At 39.2% G+C, this 19,513-nt stretch overlaps 1 protein-coding gene across 4 annotated transcripts; it reads left to right on the top strand.

Moving 5' to 3' along the window:
• The first annotated feature begins 79 nt into the window (after nt 1-79).
• Plaat1 (phospholipase A and acyltransferase 1) lies at nt 80-19,513 on the top strand. 4 transcript variants are annotated; one of them, XM_004834766.3, is made up of 4 exons: nt 80-415; nt 10,973-11,111; nt 13,190-13,455; nt 19,262-19,513. In XM_004834766.3, the coding sequence occupies exons 2-4, from the start codon at nt 10,973-10,975 to the stop codon at nt 19,361-19,363; spliced, it is 507 nt and encodes a 168-aa protein (XP_004834823.1). In that variant the 5' UTR covers nt 80-415; the 3' UTR covers nt 19,364-19,513. The 4 variants fall into 4 exon arrangements, with proteins under 4 accessions (XP_004834823.1, XP_004834824.1, XP_021111238.1 ...); XM_004834767.4 differs by lacking the exon at nt 80-415 and adding an exon at nt 628-749; XM_021255579.2 differs by lacking the exon at nt 80-415 and adding an exon at nt 1,005-1,416.

The raw sequence follows: 19,513 nt of genomic DNA, 5'->3' as shown, positions 1-19,513 counted from the left end.
GTCTGCATCAGAGTAAAAATCTAGGTTATGATTGGTTTGAAGAAAAGTCCTTTGCAGTGCCCCCAAAAGTTCACTTGACAGGTGGCCAGGCTTTCTTAATAGCTGGTTAGCATTCCCTCTCTCTTCTTCTCTCCCCTCTCTCTCCCCTCCTCCTCCCCCTCCCCTCTCTCTCCTCTCTCTCCCTCCCTCCCTCCCCCCCCCCCGAGAAAGAGGATACTCACCTCTCCTCTCCAGGTTTATTTTTAAACCCACAAGGCTGTATTCCTGGTCGAGCCCAACTTTGTCACATGCTGGAGTCATGCTGAATAAGGGACGTAATGGATCCCACTGTCTGGAGACCAACATGGTTTTGGGAACAAGGCAGGGTTTCGGGGAGTCTTGGCTTTAGTGAAAACCCCATCCTATCCTGAGCCAGGTAAATTTCCCACTGGGGGAATCTGGAGGCAGTAGGACCCTTCTTTAACCCTTCTGCGTTTCCTCTGTGTGTGTGTGTGTGTGTGTGTGTGTGTGTGTGTGTGTGTGTAATGAGAGGTTTTTGTTTTTGTCTTTGCTTTTTATAAGGGCACTTTGTCCAAAGACCCAGCCCTCTTCTTGGGGTGCAGTGACCGGGACCTCTTTCTTCCTAAGGGACTTTGTGTAGAGCCAAATCATGACGTAATGCGTATTCCTGATACGTGTGCACCAACTCTTCTGGTTTTAACGACCACAGCGCCTAACACAACGCCTGGTACCCTAAAAGTTTGTCGGAGGCAAGTCCCGGAGGCCGGGCTGGGTGGGCCAGCCTAGGTGGGCGCCGGGTAGCGCGCGTGCGTAGGGCAGAGCCGCGTCAGTGCTGCTGGCGAGGCCGGGGCGGCGTGCGCGGGGACAGGAGTGCGAGGGCACGCGAAGGTGAACGCACGCACAGGCGAGCGGCAGGGGCCGAGGACGGCGCAGGCTGAGCCTGGCGTCCGTGCGCACTCAGGCGGAGCGAGGCCGCGCGCATCCCGGGCTGGCGTTGGCGCCTGAGGCCGCTCTGGCCGGGGCGATCGCTGTGGCTCTGGCCTCTCCGGCGCGACGGAGACGTCCTGTGGCCGCTAGCAGGAGAGTGAGCAGAGCGAGGCCAGGGAGCCCCGGACTCTCTTGGCTGGGCTGTGCCGGGTGCGGGAAGGCGCCCTGGGCCCAGGGAGGGCGGACCTCTACTCCCCTGGGGAACCATGCTTGAACCAACTGTGAAAACAGGAACAGCAGCAGGTCCAATTCAACCTCCTCTTAGTTACAAATTGGAGCACTGAGTCCACGGGGAAGGAGATTTACTTTCCCAAGTCACGAAGCTATGAAGGGGCAGAGCTGACACGAGCAACCCAGCCTGCTTCTGGAGGCTTTGTACACCTGCTGTCCCCTCTGAAGTGAAGACTAAGAATAATACAAGTAATTGAGGTAACCTTAGTTACTGGAAATGCGGGTGCTGGTGCCACTTTGGCATTCAGCACCATGGAAACAAGTCCTACGGTGGAAAAACTCAGCCCCGTGTCCTCCCTGAGCTTAAGTTCCACGTTTCTTCATTCATTAAACATTTGCTCTGCAGTTACCTGTGCCAGGTGCTCGCTCTGCTAGAAGCAGAAAGTCTAGAGATAAACAAGCACCACCCCTCCATAGCGGGGCAGAAACGTTCCCAGGCAGCAGTTATGACGAGGGTGTAGGCAGGGGGATGCCTCCAGGGAGCATGTGCTGTGGACACTCAGCAGCTGTCACCCTGGGTGACTGGGGAGAGGCCTTGGTGAAAACATGACATCTGACCTGGATTGGGTTTGGGGTGTTGGGACTTGAACCCAGGACCTTCACCCTGAGCTACAACCGCCCTCTGCATTTTTTTTTTTTTAAATCTTCTATTACAGGGCCTAACTCTGACCTGAATCTTTAAGAGTGGACCATTTGGAGGTATTTGGAAGCGGGCATTTCAGGTAGAAGAGTCATTGTTAGCAAAAATAACAAAAAGCCCAAAGCAACTGCAGCAGCAATAGCAACAACAGCCTCCAGATGAGTGTGAATCACAGTGACTAGTTTAGTTTGCCTAGAATGTAGGGATGAACAGAGGCCAAGATTATAGAAAGGGCAAGATGAGTAGTAGTTTACTCATTGTCTTGTTGCTGGGACAAAATACCTGACACAATTTAAAGGAGGAGAAGTTTATTTTGGCTTACGGTTTCAGAGATTTCAGTCCATGGTCTGATGGCTTCAAGGCAGAAACAGCATGGTGGAAGGCATGGAGAGGATGGTGGAGAGCAGCTGCTCAACCTGTGGTGACCAGGAAGCAGAGAGAGGAGGCTGGGATAAGAATCCCCCTTCCAGTTTACACCCCCAGTGACCCACCTCTTTCCACCAGGCTCTACCTCCTGACAGCATAATCAGCCATGAAATCAGCAATGGATAAATCCACTGATGAGTACAGCATCCCATGATCCAATCACTATTCAGAAGCCCCACCTCTGAACACGTGAGACTTTGGGGAACATGTAAATCTAAACGATAACAAGCAGTCAGTGGTGGGCCTTGGAAGACTCAAAACAGACCATGACAAGGCTGTGGCTGGGGACAGTTAATTTGGCCCAGAATGTGACTCTGAGCTGTACAATCAGTGTTGGACCCAGGGCCTGTGCAGCCCTGAGAGTCTGGGGCTTGGCCAGTCTTGGAACACAGGGCTTCGTGGAAGCAGTATTGTGGATGAAAGAAGCAGCTGAAATAGGAAAGGGTGTGTATAAAATTGGGAGGCTGTTGGACAAGGAGTAGGATGGGATTGCTCGTTTTGGTATTTCAGACTTCCAGTAGTGATCTTAAGAGTACCTGTACCATGTGCTCCTAGATACTCCGTAACACAGGTGGCCTCTTGGACACGAGCGGCAGTTAGCTTGCTCCTGTTTGTGTAGGGAGCATTTATTTCTTTGGATGCATTCTGAGGGCCCAAGATGGAGCTGCAATCAGAATAATCTGTTCTGGCAATTGAAATGGGAAATTTCTTGTACAAAGATTCAAGCCTTACCTTCATACTACTGTATTGTAAGTGATTCATCCAATACTGTGCAAGTGAACTATAAAAATGAAGTATCTTTACCTCAGAGATGACACACAGAGTTTGTAGTGGAGGACTTTATAAATGTATCTTTAACTGATTCTGTGTTATCTCCTACATTAACTATCTGTGCCTCAACGAACTCGGTCCAGGTAAACCAACTTAGTCAAGTTGATCTGTAACGACCATTTGCCTAAGGTCTCAGTCTGGGCACCTTACAGATGCTTAGCCCCAGCTTGACATGCACTGGGCAGGAGAAAAGCAGGGGTCTCCCAGCAAGGCTCCACTTCCCATTATTCCCTGGTTCTCCATGTGAATGTTTATATGAAATATGTATTTGTGTGCTTTTGGACCTCCTCCACCTAATGGATAATTGAGAGGTGGGAAAAGGTGAAATGTTTAGAAGCAATTCCTTTGATGATTTTTAATCTATGGTATCAAGAAGGGCCATGAATTCTGGAGTAAGAAGATAGACCTGAAATTGACTACCAGGCTTGTCACTGACACCTTTATGACTTTAGGTCTGCGACCAAACTCATCTGAGTAAAACAGCGATCATAATAATCAGCTCTTGACTGTTGACAAAAGTCCCACGTGTTATCCTTTTATAGGCACATCCCTCGCGTCCCTTCCTTATCTCCTGACAATCCCCATTTGTTTTTCAGTTTTATGACTTTGTCATTTCAAGAATGTTACACAGTGGAATCACAGACCATGCAACCTTTTGACTTTGTTTTTCTTCCACTCAGTATATTCCTCTTGAGATTCATTCAGGTTTTGCATTTAATAGTTTGTTCCCCTTTTATTCCATGGTATACCTCAGGCAGTGTTTTAATAAACATGTATTAATTGTTCTTATTAATAGGGTTCGGTGTGATATTTCCAGACATGCATACAATTCACCCTGATCAAATCCAACTGCTAATCACCCCCGCCCCCCCCCCCCTTCACAAGTGCTTCCTTCCTCATCTCTAGCAATCACTAGTTTACTTTCATGTTTACCCTTTGAAATTTACACATAGGGGAGAAAACATGCAGTGCGCTGTACTTGTCTTTCTGTGTCTTGCTAATCTTACTTTTTTGCTATTGTTTTATATGTTCTAGATATCAACCCCTTGTCATATGCATAGGGTGCAAATATTTTCTCACATTCTGTACATTGTCTCTTCACTGTGTTGTTTCCTTTCCTTTGCCAAAGCTTTTGAGTTTGATGCAGTTTTTATTGGCCTAGTTTTACTTTTGTTTCCTGTGCTTTTGGTTCTTATGTGTTAGACATCCCATACAGAAAACCATTGCCTGGAGTAGGGAGATGGACCTCAAATTGAATTCAAAGCTTGTCGCCGACTACCTATATGATAGGTATACCTTTAGTCTGCCACTTACCTCATCAGAGTGTCTCAAGGTGTTTTTCCAATGTTTTATTATACTAGATTCGAAATTTCAGGCCTTACATTTGGGTATTTGATTCACTTGCAGTTGACTTTTCATAGGTGAGAGATCAGGGTCAAGTTTCAGTCATCTGCATGTTTTCCCAGCCATGTTTATTGAAAAGGATGTGCTTTGTTTCTCTTCTGAGGATTGCATTGGCTATTCAGGGGTCCTTTGTGTGTCCATGTAAATATTAGCATTTTTTTTCTGGTTCTGAGAAGAATGTCATGCGTATGTTGATAGTGATTGTATTGTATCTGTAAATCACTTTGGGAAGTATGGACATTTTAATGTAACAGTTCTTCCAATCCACTAATATGGGAAGTCTTTCTGGCATTTTGTTTCTTGTCCAATTTCTCTCATCAGTGTTCTGTAATTTTTAGTATACTGGCCTTTTACTTCCTCGGTAAAAACATCTAGTATTTCTGGATATTTTGTGGGTATTGTGAATGAGATTGCTTTCTCAGTTGGTTTGTTACTGGCATATAGAAAAGCTACTGACTTTTATATACTTACTGAATTTATTGTAAGTCCTAATGGTATTTTGCTGGTCTTTCTATATATACAAACATTATCTGCTAATAGGGATAGTTTGACTTCTTCCCTCACTATTTGCATCCCTTTTATTTCTTTCTGTTGCCTGATTGTTCTCTACTAGTACTACATTGAATGAAAGTGGTAAGACTGGACATGCCTTGTTTCATTCCTGATCTAAGAAAACATGCTTTCAGCTTTTTCTCATTCAGTGCCTATGGGTTTGTCATAAATAGCATTTATTAAGCTGAGGTATGGTCCTTCTATATCTAATTTTTTCAGGGCTTTCATCATGAAGAGATGTTGAAATTTACCACATGAGTTTTTTCTACATCTATTCAGATCATTTATGATGATTACCCCCTATTTTGATGTGGTATATTACATCTGTTGATTTGCGTGTGTTGAACCATCCTTGTATCCCTAAAGCGAAACCAACTTGATCATGGTGTGTTAGTTACTTTTCTTGTTACTGAGACAAAATACCCCACATCCAAAGATAAAGGGGAAAAGGTTCATTTGGTTCACAGTTCCTAGAGCTCTCAATCCTTAATCAGCTGGCTCCAAGGCAGGCTGGCAGAGTGGCAACAGTTCATGGCGGATAGACAGTAGTAAAGCAACAAGAAACCTTAAAAAGGGGTCTTTCTACCCCTTTTGTCTTCTTCAGACTACTTAGGATGGGTAGCACTCACACCCTTACTCCTAGTGCCCTCAGGCCTAGCCCCACCATGAATCAGTCACACACTCTACATTCAGCCACCTCTGAAAAAGCATGAGGCGGGGGGGGGGGGCATCTAAACACAAACCATTACACACAGTGGTTGATATTTTAAATTTTCTGTTGAATTCCACTTGTTAGCATTTTGTTGATAAATTTTGTATCTATGGTTATCAAAGATATCAGTGTATACTTTGTTCTAGTTGTGTCTTTATCTGGTTTTGGTAACGGGGTGATCCTAGCATCATAAAGTGAGATTGTAAAAGTTTTTCTCCCTTCAATTCTGCAGATTAGTTTGAGAATTGATATTCATTTTCTTCAGAAGTTTGGTACTATTTGACAGTGAAGCCATCTGGTCCTGAGCTTTTCAATGATGAGAAATGTTTCACTATGACCAATCTTTTCTTGTTATTAGTCTATTCAGGTTTTTTATATCTTCATGTTTCAATTTTGGTAGGTCTTATGTGTGCTAATATTTCTCCATTTTTTTCTAAATTTTATAATTTGCTAATATATAAGTATTCATAATAATCCCTAATGGTCCTTTACATTTCTGTGATATTAGTTGTAATGCCTCCTTTTTCAACTCTAATTTTATTTATTTAGATCTTCTTTTTTTCTTTCTTTTTTTGGGGGGGTTAGTTGAGCTAGAGGCCTATCAATTTTATTTTTTCAAAGAACTGTTTCATTTATTTCTGTTCTTATCTTTGGTACATTTTTCCTTCTAATATTTTGCATTTGGTTCATTCTTGCTTTGTTCAGTCCTTGAAATGCATCTTTAGGTTGGTTATTTGAAATCAGTCTTTCTTTCATTTTTGTTTTTGTTTGAATGTAGACAACTTCCCTTTAAAATTCTCTCTTAGTCCACAAGTTTTGGTATATTATTTCCATTTTCATTTGTTTTGAGAAATTTTTCAATTTCCCTGTGGCTTCCTCTGTTATGCACTGTTCATTCAAAAGTATGTTCTTTAGTTTCCATGTACTTATATACTTATTGTCTTTTTGTTGGCTTCTAGATTTATTCTATTGTCATCAGAAAACATACAGAATATGGTTTTAACTTTTTTAATTTGTTAAGACTTGTCACTTAATCTACAGTGTATTCTAGAGAAAGTTTCATGCACTGATAAAAAGAATATGTTGTTCAGCTGTTGGATGGAATATTGTATAATGGCCATCAAGTCCGTTTGATATACAGCATAGTTTAAATTGATATTTCTTTGTTACTTTTGTGTAAATGACCTATTCATCAATGAAAGTGGGGTGCTTTTGATGTTTTCCAGTGTTCTCTTTAGTCACTCACCTCAAAATGCAACTGCACACCTATTACATTGGGCCCTCTTTGTGGATGAAGAGGTGAGTTCTCCATATCACTAGTCATTTTAATCTTGAGAACACACTGTTTTTCAGTCATCCACCATTGAAGTTCAGCTGAATTGTTTCTAGTTTGAGGATATTATGAAAGAAATAAAGCTACTATAAAAATGTGTGTACAAGCTTCTGGGTGAGCAAGTTTTCACTGCCTTCATTCTCTATGATCAGAAACCTAGGAGTGCAATTATAGAATCCTGTAGTAACTACAAGGTAAATTTTAAAAGAAATTATCAAATCATTTCCAGAGTGGCTATACCATTTTACATTCCCACCAGCAATGAATGTGTAATGCAATTACTGCACATCCTTGTTAACATTTGACATTTCCACTATTTTTTATTTCTAGTAGGTCTGTAGTAGCATCTCATTGTAGTTTTAATTTGCATCTACCTAATGTCTGATGGTGTTGAACATGGTTTACCTGACATCTGTGTGTTATTTTTGGTGAAATGCGTGTTCATATCTTTTGCCTACAGTATGATTGTAATGTTTACTTTTTTCCCTGTTGAGCTTTGAGACTCCTTTATATGTCCCAGATAATGGTGCTAGCTTTTGGAATTCAAATGTTTTCAATATTGAAGACAATTTATCATGTTTTTCTGTTGTGGAGTGTACTTTTGGTATCAAGTCTAAGAACTTTTTGTCTGCCCTAAATCCTGAGAATTTTCTCCTCTGTTCTTTTCTCCTCCATTTTGTAGCTTTACATTTTTTTATTAGGTACAGTATTTCAGTGGATGTCTATTGGTGTTGGTGGTTTTTGTTTTATGTAGGTTTTTAGGTTTGTTTCATTTTTACCTATAGATGTTCAATTACTCCAGCACTAATTGTTGAAAATCATTTGCACAATATCATATGATTTTTGCTGGTTAAAATTACCTGCCTAATTCTATTTCCCTTGTTTTAAAAGTAAGATATTTGGATTACAACCAGATGGCTGTTACTCAAGCTGTATTACCAGAAAGGCTTGATAGCAGCAGAGACCACAGTAGGAGCAGCTGGTGCTATTCTTGCCTTTCTGAAGTCCTCTGGTGCTACTTTTACATTTTGTGGATTTGAGGATCTGACAGGTAGCTGGATACAAGGTTCTCACTGCTGAAACAAATTTTGAGACCAGTTGATCTGAAGTCTCTTTGTGCAGCGATTTGCTGTGATTCTAAATTGTCCATGTCAGAATTCACTTTCCCATTATACATCGGCTTTCAGGCTCCTCCTTTACTTTCTGGTGGGTGTACTCATATGAAATGTTTCCCTTGTTATCCTATCATCTCTTTTTATAAATATGATGGGCTTTGTGCAATCAATTATCTTACACTTCATAAATCAGTTGATGATTATATGTCAAAAATTGAAAATGTGTTAAATATAGTAAAATTTTGCAGTGGAACCATCTGTTTCCTAGAGCTATGATGACAGGAAGAAAGGATAAGGTAGCAAAATCACACATAAGCCATGAACCAACCTCAAGCTTTACAGATAACCAGTTTTCTCTCACCATCACCTGTCCGGCTTTACTAGTTTTCACAAAGCATTTGCATTGACTTTTAGGCAGTTTGCAAAGGGTTACTTTCAACAGTTTTTTGAGATATCAAATAACCCTATATTTTTATGCCTATCATCGAAACAAGGGCCTTACCCAAAGGTACAGCACTGACACGTATCAAGTAGAAGACTGAGAGAAGAGCTCACATATTAATGCCTGCCCAATTATTTTCCATTTCTATTTTAGGATATAGGGGCTTAGGAGTATATTTTCTAAAAGATGGCATACCATAGCTTTTTATCTGTAAAATGGGATAATAAACTCAAAAAGTTGTGAGGGTCTTTATTTCTTTAGTTAAATAGGGTTAATTGAGATAGTACATCTGAAAAAATGATAAATTTCAAAGTGTTGCCTGTTCAGAAGTTGGTTATTTTTATATGCATGACTATAATAGGTCTCAGATCCCAGTAGACAGCTGTGTGTTCTTGTTGGTTCCGATTCATGGAAAATGTGTTTGTTTACATCACAGTGTATTATCTCTTTTTCCTTTGAGTACTCATGTGGCCAAATTGTGAGCTGCCGTATTAGTATGACTCAGACATCTTTGAGAGGGTGGTTAGAGTTAATGGTTTCCATAAAGTTGTTTTAATAGTTATTTTTCAACAGATGGACAGCTTACATTTGGCCACGATTCTGTGACAGTGTGATGATTGAAGCTTTTCAACAGATGGCATACAAATACTTGGGAAAACACCCTTCCATTATGAAATGTTGCAAAAAAAAGACTTTTAAAGTGCCAGAAAAATAAAAGTTGTATTCCCAAGTCCTTAGCCTATGCTATTATAATCATAATTTAGATAATTTGAAAGATTCCATTTCTGGCACTTGGATTTATTTTGTAAATGAGCATGCATATCTGCATCACAGTGAGATGATGAGAACTACCCTGTTGTCAATTAGCAATTCAGCACGCACATAACATTAAACCTCCCTTTGATTGTGGATAAATGTATATAACTTTCACTGGGTGAATTATTCTACTTCTATTCCACATGTAGAAAGTGTAATCTCATAAAAATCAACTGTCAAGGACTTATATGTTCTTTCTGAAGAGTGTTGGTTTAGGAGGGAAGAAGATCTCACCAACTTTGAATGTTCCAACATACTCATCCATGTGACGGACTCCCCCAACTCCAAATTATCCCAGTTCTACCAATGACTACCTTGAAATATTCTAGAATCAGTAAGTGAGGAATCAGAAAATAAATGAGGCAGAAAGTGGAATGGTGAAAGTCCAAGGTGGCATTTGTGATTGTTACAACGGCAAAGGGTATCTACTGATATTTAGTGGATGGAAGCCAGAATATTTAGACATGCTACAATACACAGCACATTGCTGAACAAGAGAGAAATGTCCCATATCCAACATTTGCCTGAATATCTGGCTGGATATCCATCTGTGCTTGGAACCTATCTCTGTTTAAAATTAAACTACAAAGTAAGTTTTATAATACAAGATATGTTTTTGAAGAATCTTCATGTTCACATAATATTAGCATCTACCCATACCTCTACTCCTTGATTTTACTAAGTAGCCTATGAGCTCATGTTCTTGAATCCTGGCATTTTTATGCTAATTAAGTGTAAGCATATAGACATAGTATGATATCTTTTAGTTAGACCTGTACTGAGCATTTATGTAATAAAACAGAAGTATCTTACACATTTACTTTCCTTTCATTTTCCCTCTATGATAAACAGGACATATTTTAATATTTAATATTTTTGAAATTTTATGTATGTTAGATTAACCATGAATTTTGAGATTTAAATAATTATAAAATGCTTGATCTGCTGAAAATGATGAGGATGAGAAAAGCACTACTACAGAGAATTAATGAAAAGGTGACAAATTTGTTTTGGATTTGTCTAATTGTGCACACATAATTCAGTGTTGGAATCATTCAAAGAGAAGAAAAGTGACATGAGCCTAAGTAATATGGAAGGTGGTCTCAATCAAGTTCATATCCCTCTGATTCTGTATAAGTCTTGTTAAGTGAATTATCAGACACACAAGCTTTAATATCACATGCTTTCCCTTATAGGAGAAACCCAAATTATAAATGAGCAAAATAAAAGATAAATAATAGGAGATAGGGAGAGAGACCTTTCTCAAAGGGTAAAGGAATCAAGAGAAGGAGGGAATGGAGAGGAAAGAGGGGGAAAGGGGATGAAAAAAGGAATTTCTACGTGTTGTGTACATGTACCAACTCCACACAAGGAATGCAAATATCACGCGCTACAAGCATATACTAATAAAGAAAATGATCTGAATAAAACCTGATTCTCTTACAGCCAGTTGTACAGCTGATTGTTGTGTCTGTCACTGCAGATGGCATTTAATGACTGCTTCACTTTGACTTACCCTGGAAACCCCTACCCAGGGGACTTGATTGAAGTGTTCCGTCCTGGCTATCAGCACTGGGCCCTGTACTTGGGTGATGGTTATGTAATCAACGTGGCTCCTACAGGTAAGGCCTGTTGCCAGTTGCTCCTGGAAGTTTAAAGTTTTCTCAAAATAAGAAGAAATAACGGACAAAATAAAACAAAAATAAAATGTGGAAAGTAGATAGATCAAGTGAATCTAGGTTTAGAGGAGATAAGACTGAAGTATCATCCAAGAAATCACAAAGGCCAATTAATGTTAAAATTTAAAATCTTTATACTTAAAAATCACAATTAAAATAAAAACTAATGTCCTGCTGGAGAAGATATTTGCCACATACATGAGTAAGTTTGATATCCTTATAGATTACTCAGATGATGATTTGATTCATTCAATACCTTTTGATATGTTACCTAGGATGTACTGAACACTCTTTTAGGACTAGGGGTTCATAGAAATTTCCTTCCATAGTGAAATTTATATTTTAGTATAGAGAGAGAACCAAGAAAAAATTACCAAAGTGAGTGTTAAAAGGGAGATAAGCAATGTGGAAAAAATAAATCACCATGTCCTTCTGCCATGATGTTCCTGCCCTGCAGTCAGCCAACCATGAACTGAACCTTCTGAAACTCTGGACCACAACAAACCATTCTACCTTTAAACTGTGGGTATCTGATATTTTGTCTAGCAATAAGAAAGCTGACTAATACAAAAAATTGGTACTAGACAAGTTGATGTGCCTATAGCTAACTATATGGTTCAGAAGCCTTTGGAACTGGCTTGTGGGAAAAGTTTGGAGAAGTTTAGAGAATCAGCCTAGAGAAAGCTTAGAAGGTTGTAATAGGTAGGCACTGTCCTTGAAATCTTGAAATTAAGTATTCAGTAAAAATTCAAAAGAAAGTAACATTTGAGAAAGCACTTGTTCATCTACATTGTGCCTGCAGTTTTTACAACTGGAAGATAGTGCTATCTTCCTAGTTCCCACTGTGAAACTCCATATTCCTGCTTCCTCCTCCTCTATGAGTGAGTTTCAAGTTTTGAGCTTTGATCCTGTAGATTGAAATTTAATTTCTCTCTATTGTTAATCACTGTGATATTTTTCAAGCCAGTTTACTTCTCTGTGGTCAATTCCTTCATGTTTCCTCCTAGTTTTATATAATTTTTTAAAAGGTTTAGCAATTCTGACTAGGATAGATATGTTTGGAATGCATAAGAACTTTCCATCTGTGATGCTAACTGGAAAACTCTGCTCCATTGGAAAGATGATACACAAAAGAGTAACAAAAACCTTTGCTTTTAGTCATTACTGTTATGGTTTAGAGCTGGGGTGTCCCCAAAAAGGTTCTTAAGTTTGGAAGGTGACTGGATCACGGGGTACTATCCTCATCAGTAGGTGAGTCCACTGATGAATCTATAGCCGAATGTCAGGAAGTTGGGCCCATTTTGAGGCAAGTCACTGGGGTGTGACCTGGAAGTGTTTATCTCCCTCTCCTGTCCCTGACTGCAACGACATGAGCAGCCTTCTTCTGCATGGGCTTGGAGTCTTTTGCATGCTGCTTCTGCCTTGGAGTCAGCTGACTGTAGACTGAAAACCTGAGCCAAAATGAACCTCTCCTTTAAGTTGTGGCTGGTGGATATTGTGTCCCATTGACAAGAAAGTGACTAAGATAGTTACTAAAAGAAAAAATATTTTTAAATGCTGGTTATGTAGAGACTTTTCCTCGCATGAGTCACCTAACTGTGAGATGCTGTTCACATGCATCTTGGTCAGATGCTAAGAAAGAACTGCATCATAGAAAAAGAGAGCAGTAATCCTATCTGCAATGTGCTAGAAACACATACAAAAGATCTCTTATACTCACACTAATCTACAGACAACTTGTTTCCCAAGAACAGGTCGAAGGTTCTCGCCCAGTTTATTCTATGAGACGATCACAAAGTTTTAGAGCTTTTCCCAAATTCACACTTATACATTGTTGAATAGTACTGATAACATTTGCAGAATGAGTGCTTATGAATAATGAGATTAAGTGGGCTTCCTTTTGAGGATACATAAAGACCAGAGCTAGATTTAAGCATCCCAGCGTCTCAGAAGTCTTTCAATGGCATTGGAGCTCACTGGGCTGGGACACTAACCCTCGCTGACCAGAATTCTCCCTGTAGATGGCATCCCTTCAACTTTCACAAGCGCCAAGTCTGTGTTCAGCACAAAGGCCCTGGTGAAGATGCAGCTGTTGAAGGATGTTGTGGGAAATGACACATACAGAATAAATAATAAATACGATGACATGTACCCCCCTCTTCCGGTGGAGGAAGTCATTCAGCGGTCAGAGTTTGTCATCGGATGGGAGGTGCCGTATGACATCCTAGATAACAACTGTGAGCATTTTGTGACTTTGCTTCGCTATGGAGAAGGAGTCTCGGAACAGGTCAGTTTGCTTTAGGGGGCACAGTATTCTCTTACCTTGAGGCGGCCGTAACTGTAAGCTATAGTAAGGTTTTCTGGACTCAAACAAAATGAAAGTAACACGAAAATATGAAAAACTGAAGGATAAAGAAGGAGATTGAGTTGTTCAAGTTTGTACAGCAAGTGACTGACCAATGTGGATACACTTAGTTTGGGGCTAGAAATTCACCTTGGGGATTTGAAATAGAACCAAGGCACAGCTTTCTGGCAGTTTTATTGCCTTCTCTTCTTGAAAATGTTCCTGTTACCCTGCCATACAGCAAACTCAAATCAGTAACCACAGGTACTGAAGAGAATAAGCTAAAAAGGATGTTGACTTTTTTGAATGGGAGTTCATTTGCCAGTAACATAGACTGTCAACCTGAGATTCTTTTCTAGTAGTGGACAGAGGCCAAATGATGGCATATCCTGCTGGGTTTGTATATATTTTCTGTTTCCTTGCAATGAAATGTTTTCAATGCAATGTTGTGTTTTTAAGTAGATCTTTTCATTAATTGTGCTTTTGGATGAATTTGAATGGATTAATTGACTTTATAGTGCATCACAAATGTACTATACAACTGTTCTTATCAGCATTTTGCAGTAGACCAGATTCTCAACTAACTGCATGCTTACTTCACTTGCCCTTACCTTACCTGTTGTTCCACCAATCCAATTCCATCATTGATGTTTTAAGCTGCAGATTTATCAAGGTGATATAACAGAATGAATATATAAAACTACTATCTGACGAAATCCTCTTCATCCAAAATACATAGAACATGTTAATTTTTAAAATTAAAATATCAAAAGTAATTTCATAGCTAATAAAATTTTTATAGCTAATAAAATTAATGGAATTGTTAACCTATAAATTTTTTTTAAATTAGGAGAATAACACCATAAAATTTTAATAATATTTTGAAAACTCAAATTTATTCAAGACTTCCAGAATTTTTGAAATGTGGATCTAGTATATAAACTTTTAGTCTCAGCAGTGAGGTTCAGTACTTCTCAAAAAAGCTTGAGGAAATGGGAGCTAATACATAGTGAAAGAAAGTATACATTTGGTGCTATCACTAGGAAATAATTTAACTGGAAATTCATTGTCACTAAGAAACACATTAATGTAATGAATGTTTTACTCATACATAACAATAAATTGCTTCTGACCTAGAACACAGAGGCTACACAAAAATTTCTCCTTACCTTTGCATTGGAAACTAGTGATACAGCCAGGAAGTAGGCACCATCCCACTTCTTTTCTAATGACAAAGTTTTTCACTGCACCCAGCAGTGTTTTATTATTTATTTATTTAAGGATTATAAAATGGAGAGGTATTGGTCAAAGGTATAAACATCAGTTACACAAGATAAATCAGTTTGGAGATCTAGCATGTCAACAATATTGTGGTATGTACCTTAAATTTTGCTGAAAGAATACATATTAGATGAAGTGTCCGTAACACAAAAGGAAAAGAAAAAAAGCACAGAAAACAAAACAAAATTACTACAAAAGAAAAAAAACCCAACAGAAGTGGTGGGAGGAAACTTTTGGAGGTGATGAATAAGTTTTTGAACACTTATTGTGATGAGGATTGTATGGGTGTATGCCTATCCCCAAACACACCAAGTTGTTTATATTAAATGTCTGCAGCCTTTTGCATGTTATTCATACTTCAATAAAAAACATTTGCTAAATTAAAAATAGGTTAAATTTATCTTCTTGCTTTGACTCTAACTTGTTATTCACTATCTTTCACCTTCTAAATCCAGACTCCAGATCCAGGAAAGATAATCATGGTAGAACTTGTACCATACTTGTACGAACCACAAGGTAGAACTTGCCTCCTACCTCTTCTGATGATGATGTTGTTGCAACAGCCTTAAGAACCTACCTAAGCCCCAGATTTTGTTGACATTAGCTTCACTACTTACCTGCTGAGTGATCTTGGGCACACTATTTTTCTGTGTTCTACTCTGTACATTGAGGTTGTTTTAAAGGTTATAGAAGACATTTGAGGTCTCCTTCAGCATACTGCTTTATAATTTCCTCATTTTCATATGCAGCATGCCTACAATGGATATTTTTTCAATTACAGTATATTTGGAATTTTATGAATCTTCATTAGGCTCAAAAAAAACAAACAACAGAACTAAGGTTACTTATCAGTAAACTAATGTATTACTACTAATTAATAGCTAGTATTGGATTCATTCATTTTGGGAGGTTCCCTTAAGGCTTTGGGAAATTAGGCTTGAAAATGTTTTCTTGAGAAATGGCTATGTATATCTCCAATTTAAAAAGTTATAAATGCATAGAAATGATTAGAAGGATGGAAAGATTTGGTTCCATCTTTTAATTTCTTGGTGCTTTTCTGTATTTTTAGAAGTTAAAAGATAACTTGTAAAGCAAGTTTTAGGATCACAGCAAAATGGAGGAGATAGTACAGTTTTCTCCCCTCCATATAAGCATATAATATCCTCTACCATCAATATAACATCAGTGTGCTATATTTCTTAAAATTGATGAACTAACTTCGACAAATCATCATCAAAGTCCATGGTTTTACATTATGATTCACTCTGTGTGTTGTATATTCCGTGAGTTTGGACAAATTTAAAATGATATATATTCACCATTATAGTATCATAGTCTCCATGCACTCAAATTTTATCCTCCTTATATCTATCCTTTCCTTACTCCATATCCTGGCAACCACTGAGTTTTTGTTTGTTTGTTTGGGGTTTTGGGGGGGGGCGGGGGTTGCTATCTCTATAGTTTAGCCTTTTCTACAATGTCATAGAATTGAAATCAGGTAGTATGTAGCCTTTGGATGCCGTAACATTATGCCTTCCTATGGGTAACAAATGAGAGTTTCTGCTGGTCCACATACTAGCCAGCATTTGATGCTGTCCATATTTTGGATATAAGCTATTTTGATAGGCATATTGAGATGTCTTATTGTTTTAGTTTGCAGTTACCTAGTTATATGTGGTATTGGGCATCTTCTTATATGCTTATTTGTCCTCTGCATATCATCTTTCTTTCATTAATTTATTGGTACATTTTAGGTATTCAATATGCTGACATTCATTATTGGGAATTTGTATCTTTACATGTTGTATCTTGGTTCTTATTTTCTTTCCCCATTCCCCTGCCCTCCCTTCAACCCCTGCACCTCTCCCTATTCACAAAGACTTTGTTTCCATTTTTTCCTTTTCTTATATCATCTTTAGTGATGTTGTCTCTTGATTTTTTTTCCTTCTTTCTATTGCATTTTTCATCTTCCTGTTGAATTTTTTAGAGTTCTTTGCATCTTGTGGATAACAGTCCTTTATCCGATTTATCTTCCACAAATGTTTTCTTCCAGTTCGTGGCTTATCCTTTCTGTACTTTTCGAAATATATAAAAATAATGTTTTCTTATTGTTAGAGTACAGACAAGTCATCAAGATGTGTCTAGGTTTGTATGAGATGGTAACAATTTTGAATATGCCTGAACAAGCCAACACACGAATACACCCTGCCTGTGCTTCCATGCACCACAGCTGCCTTCAAGCCTAAGGGAAAAAGTTTTTGATCAACCCTGCAGGTATCTGTACACAGGCTCTCCAGATTCAGCTAATGTTTTGCTGGGCATGAACAGAGCCTCGGAATGAAGCCTTTATTGCGCTCCATAGACATAAAATCATCCAAAAGTTAAAGAATGCAGAGTCAGATTTGGGGGACTTTATCATCTTAAGTAAGTCACCTGCTAAAAGCTCCTGTGTCTACTGGCTCACCGAGAACATCCTGGCCTGTCACAGTCCTGCAAGTCAGATCTCATTACAGGGGACTCGGAGGGATTGTCCCAGTTACATGGGATTTTGTGATCTAGAATGAGACTTGAATTAAATGAGTAGTTGGGGTTTGGGACAGTTCAATGCTCTGCTGGAATGATGTCTGCTCTGCAATCCCAGGTACTTCGGGCTTGGGATCGAGCTGCTCATCCCCTCCTCCCAAGCCTCCTCTACTTATGACATTTCTGTAATTTTTCTAGAGGCTGAAAAATACCTACTCAGTACACCTTGCACCTAGCTGGGGCCATCCTACCCCCACCGTCCTGAAATTCCCCTAGGCCTCTACTCTGCCAGCACGTGACACTTCTGTTTAAAGACACTTATTGAATTTCCGGGTTTTTGTTGCCTGCCCCATTGTTTGCCTGTATGGGCCCACTTGTGGATCTCAGCAGCTACCTGGAATTGTACTAGAGTTGGGCTTGGTTTAGAATCCTGGTCCCCATGAAGTATCAACTTAGCCCCCTCTTTGGAATCTTGTCCAACATTCCGCACCTCTGTACCTCTGTACCTCCTTTTCTCTCCCCAGTATGCTTTGTCGGTAGCTCCATGCTACCTTGAATTCTGATTCTCCCCTTGGGGAATAATTTAGATAGTGGATTAATTAAAATTAATAAATCAAATAAATACAAAAGTAAAATTATAAACTAAAGTAGGCTTTGTCAGGGCTGAGGCCAGGTTGTTCAGTAATAGCATTCCCCCCAGCAGCTGGTGGCTGGAGCAGAGGCAGGCAGTCTCAGTGTGGACCTTTTTCCTGTGGGCTGCAAAATCATGTAAGGCAGTGAATCCAAGCTGCAAATGCTCCTCCCATGTGTCTGTTTCCTGGCCCTGTTTTTTTCCTATCTCCACCTTCCAGGCAAGCAGCAGTTAGACAGGGAGCACTGCACTGCCATCACGTGTGGTGCCAGGCTCCGGGGCGGAAGTCTGTGCCACAGACTGAGGGCATGCTCAGATGTAGCAGGGGTCAGGTGCCAGCTATTGGACTGGTCCCCAGCCATCTGAGGAAAATGTTTTGCTGTATTTGAAAGCCCCGATCCTTGAGTCCCAGAGAAGCAGTGCTGTTTTCAGAATACCTGATGATTCTGAAATATCTGAATGTGACCTTTGGGTCATAAAATTGCACTCAAACCCATGTGGTGGAAGGCAATATCAGGTTGAGGGCTGTGAAAACCATGAATATTCATTAGCTCCCTCATTGTGGTGATTAATCCCCTTAAAGCTATAACTCTCTGAACTCCTTTACGGACAATTGAGTTTGAGAGTGGTTTATTTTATGTTGTCTCTATGAGAAATTAATTTGACGTGATAGTTAACATCAGCATTGACGTTTTGTAAAGTTTGTTTATTAGAATGGAAATTGTGTCAACCAAATAAGAGTGTATGGGTATTTAGCCCAGATCTCCTCCCTGAACTATTTTACTTCTTTAGTAAAACACAAAAGCACATACCACACACACACACACACACACACACACACACACACTCACACATACTCACAATGAGCACCTTGGTATAGACCCAACGAAAGTGCATTTTCAGGACCCGAGGGGGACATAGGAACAAGATGAGTTTCAGAGGACTCAGCTTATCTCTAACCATTTTGGCGGTACATCCTCCAGCAAATCCTTTCTAACCTTCAAATGCTGCAAAGCAGGAGTCCTGCTACCTCTCTCACTGATATCCTGTGATGATTAGTAACTGCATAGCTTTCAGGAGCTTTAAAAATATGAGGAATACAAGCTTATCTGTATTTATCTGTATCTTGCATATAATTATAAAAATTATAATTTAATTTCTTTATCTTCATACAGAATTTTGATTTGGCATTGAACTTTAAATAGTGAATATATTAAGACAAATCTTCAGTTTAGGAAACAAAATAGTACTTCATTTAAGACACTGAGATGTTTTAAGAATAAAATGTGGTTTTTGCTTCTTGTTTCCTTTTAGGCCAACCGAGCAGTAAGTACTATTGGACTGGTGACAGCTGTTGTTAGTACCTTCCCCTCCCTGGGCTTTTTTCCAAAAGGACAAAGAACAAAATACTGTTAACAATTTATCGAAGAGATATTGGAACTGAAGGAATTTGCAAAGAGGAAAAAAAAACCCTGGAATGATTACTTATTTTCAATGCATCATTATTGTTCCACTTTCTGATGATGGATGGCATGATCTTTAATAAATTGCTTACTGATATTATCA

The sequence above is a fragment of the Heterocephalus glaber genome, unplaced genomic scaffold (genome assembly GCF_053883595.1).
Source record: "Heterocephalus glaber isolate CG9 unplaced genomic scaffold, H.glaber_assembly_v1.0 deba00001504, whole genome shotgun sequence".
In the NCBI taxonomy this organism is placed as follows: domain Eukaryota; kingdom Metazoa; phylum Chordata; class Mammalia; order Rodentia; family Bathyergidae; genus Heterocephalus; species Heterocephalus glaber.
Note: the sequence above shows the minus strand (reverse complement) of the source record. Positions and strands in the feature narration are given on the sequence as shown.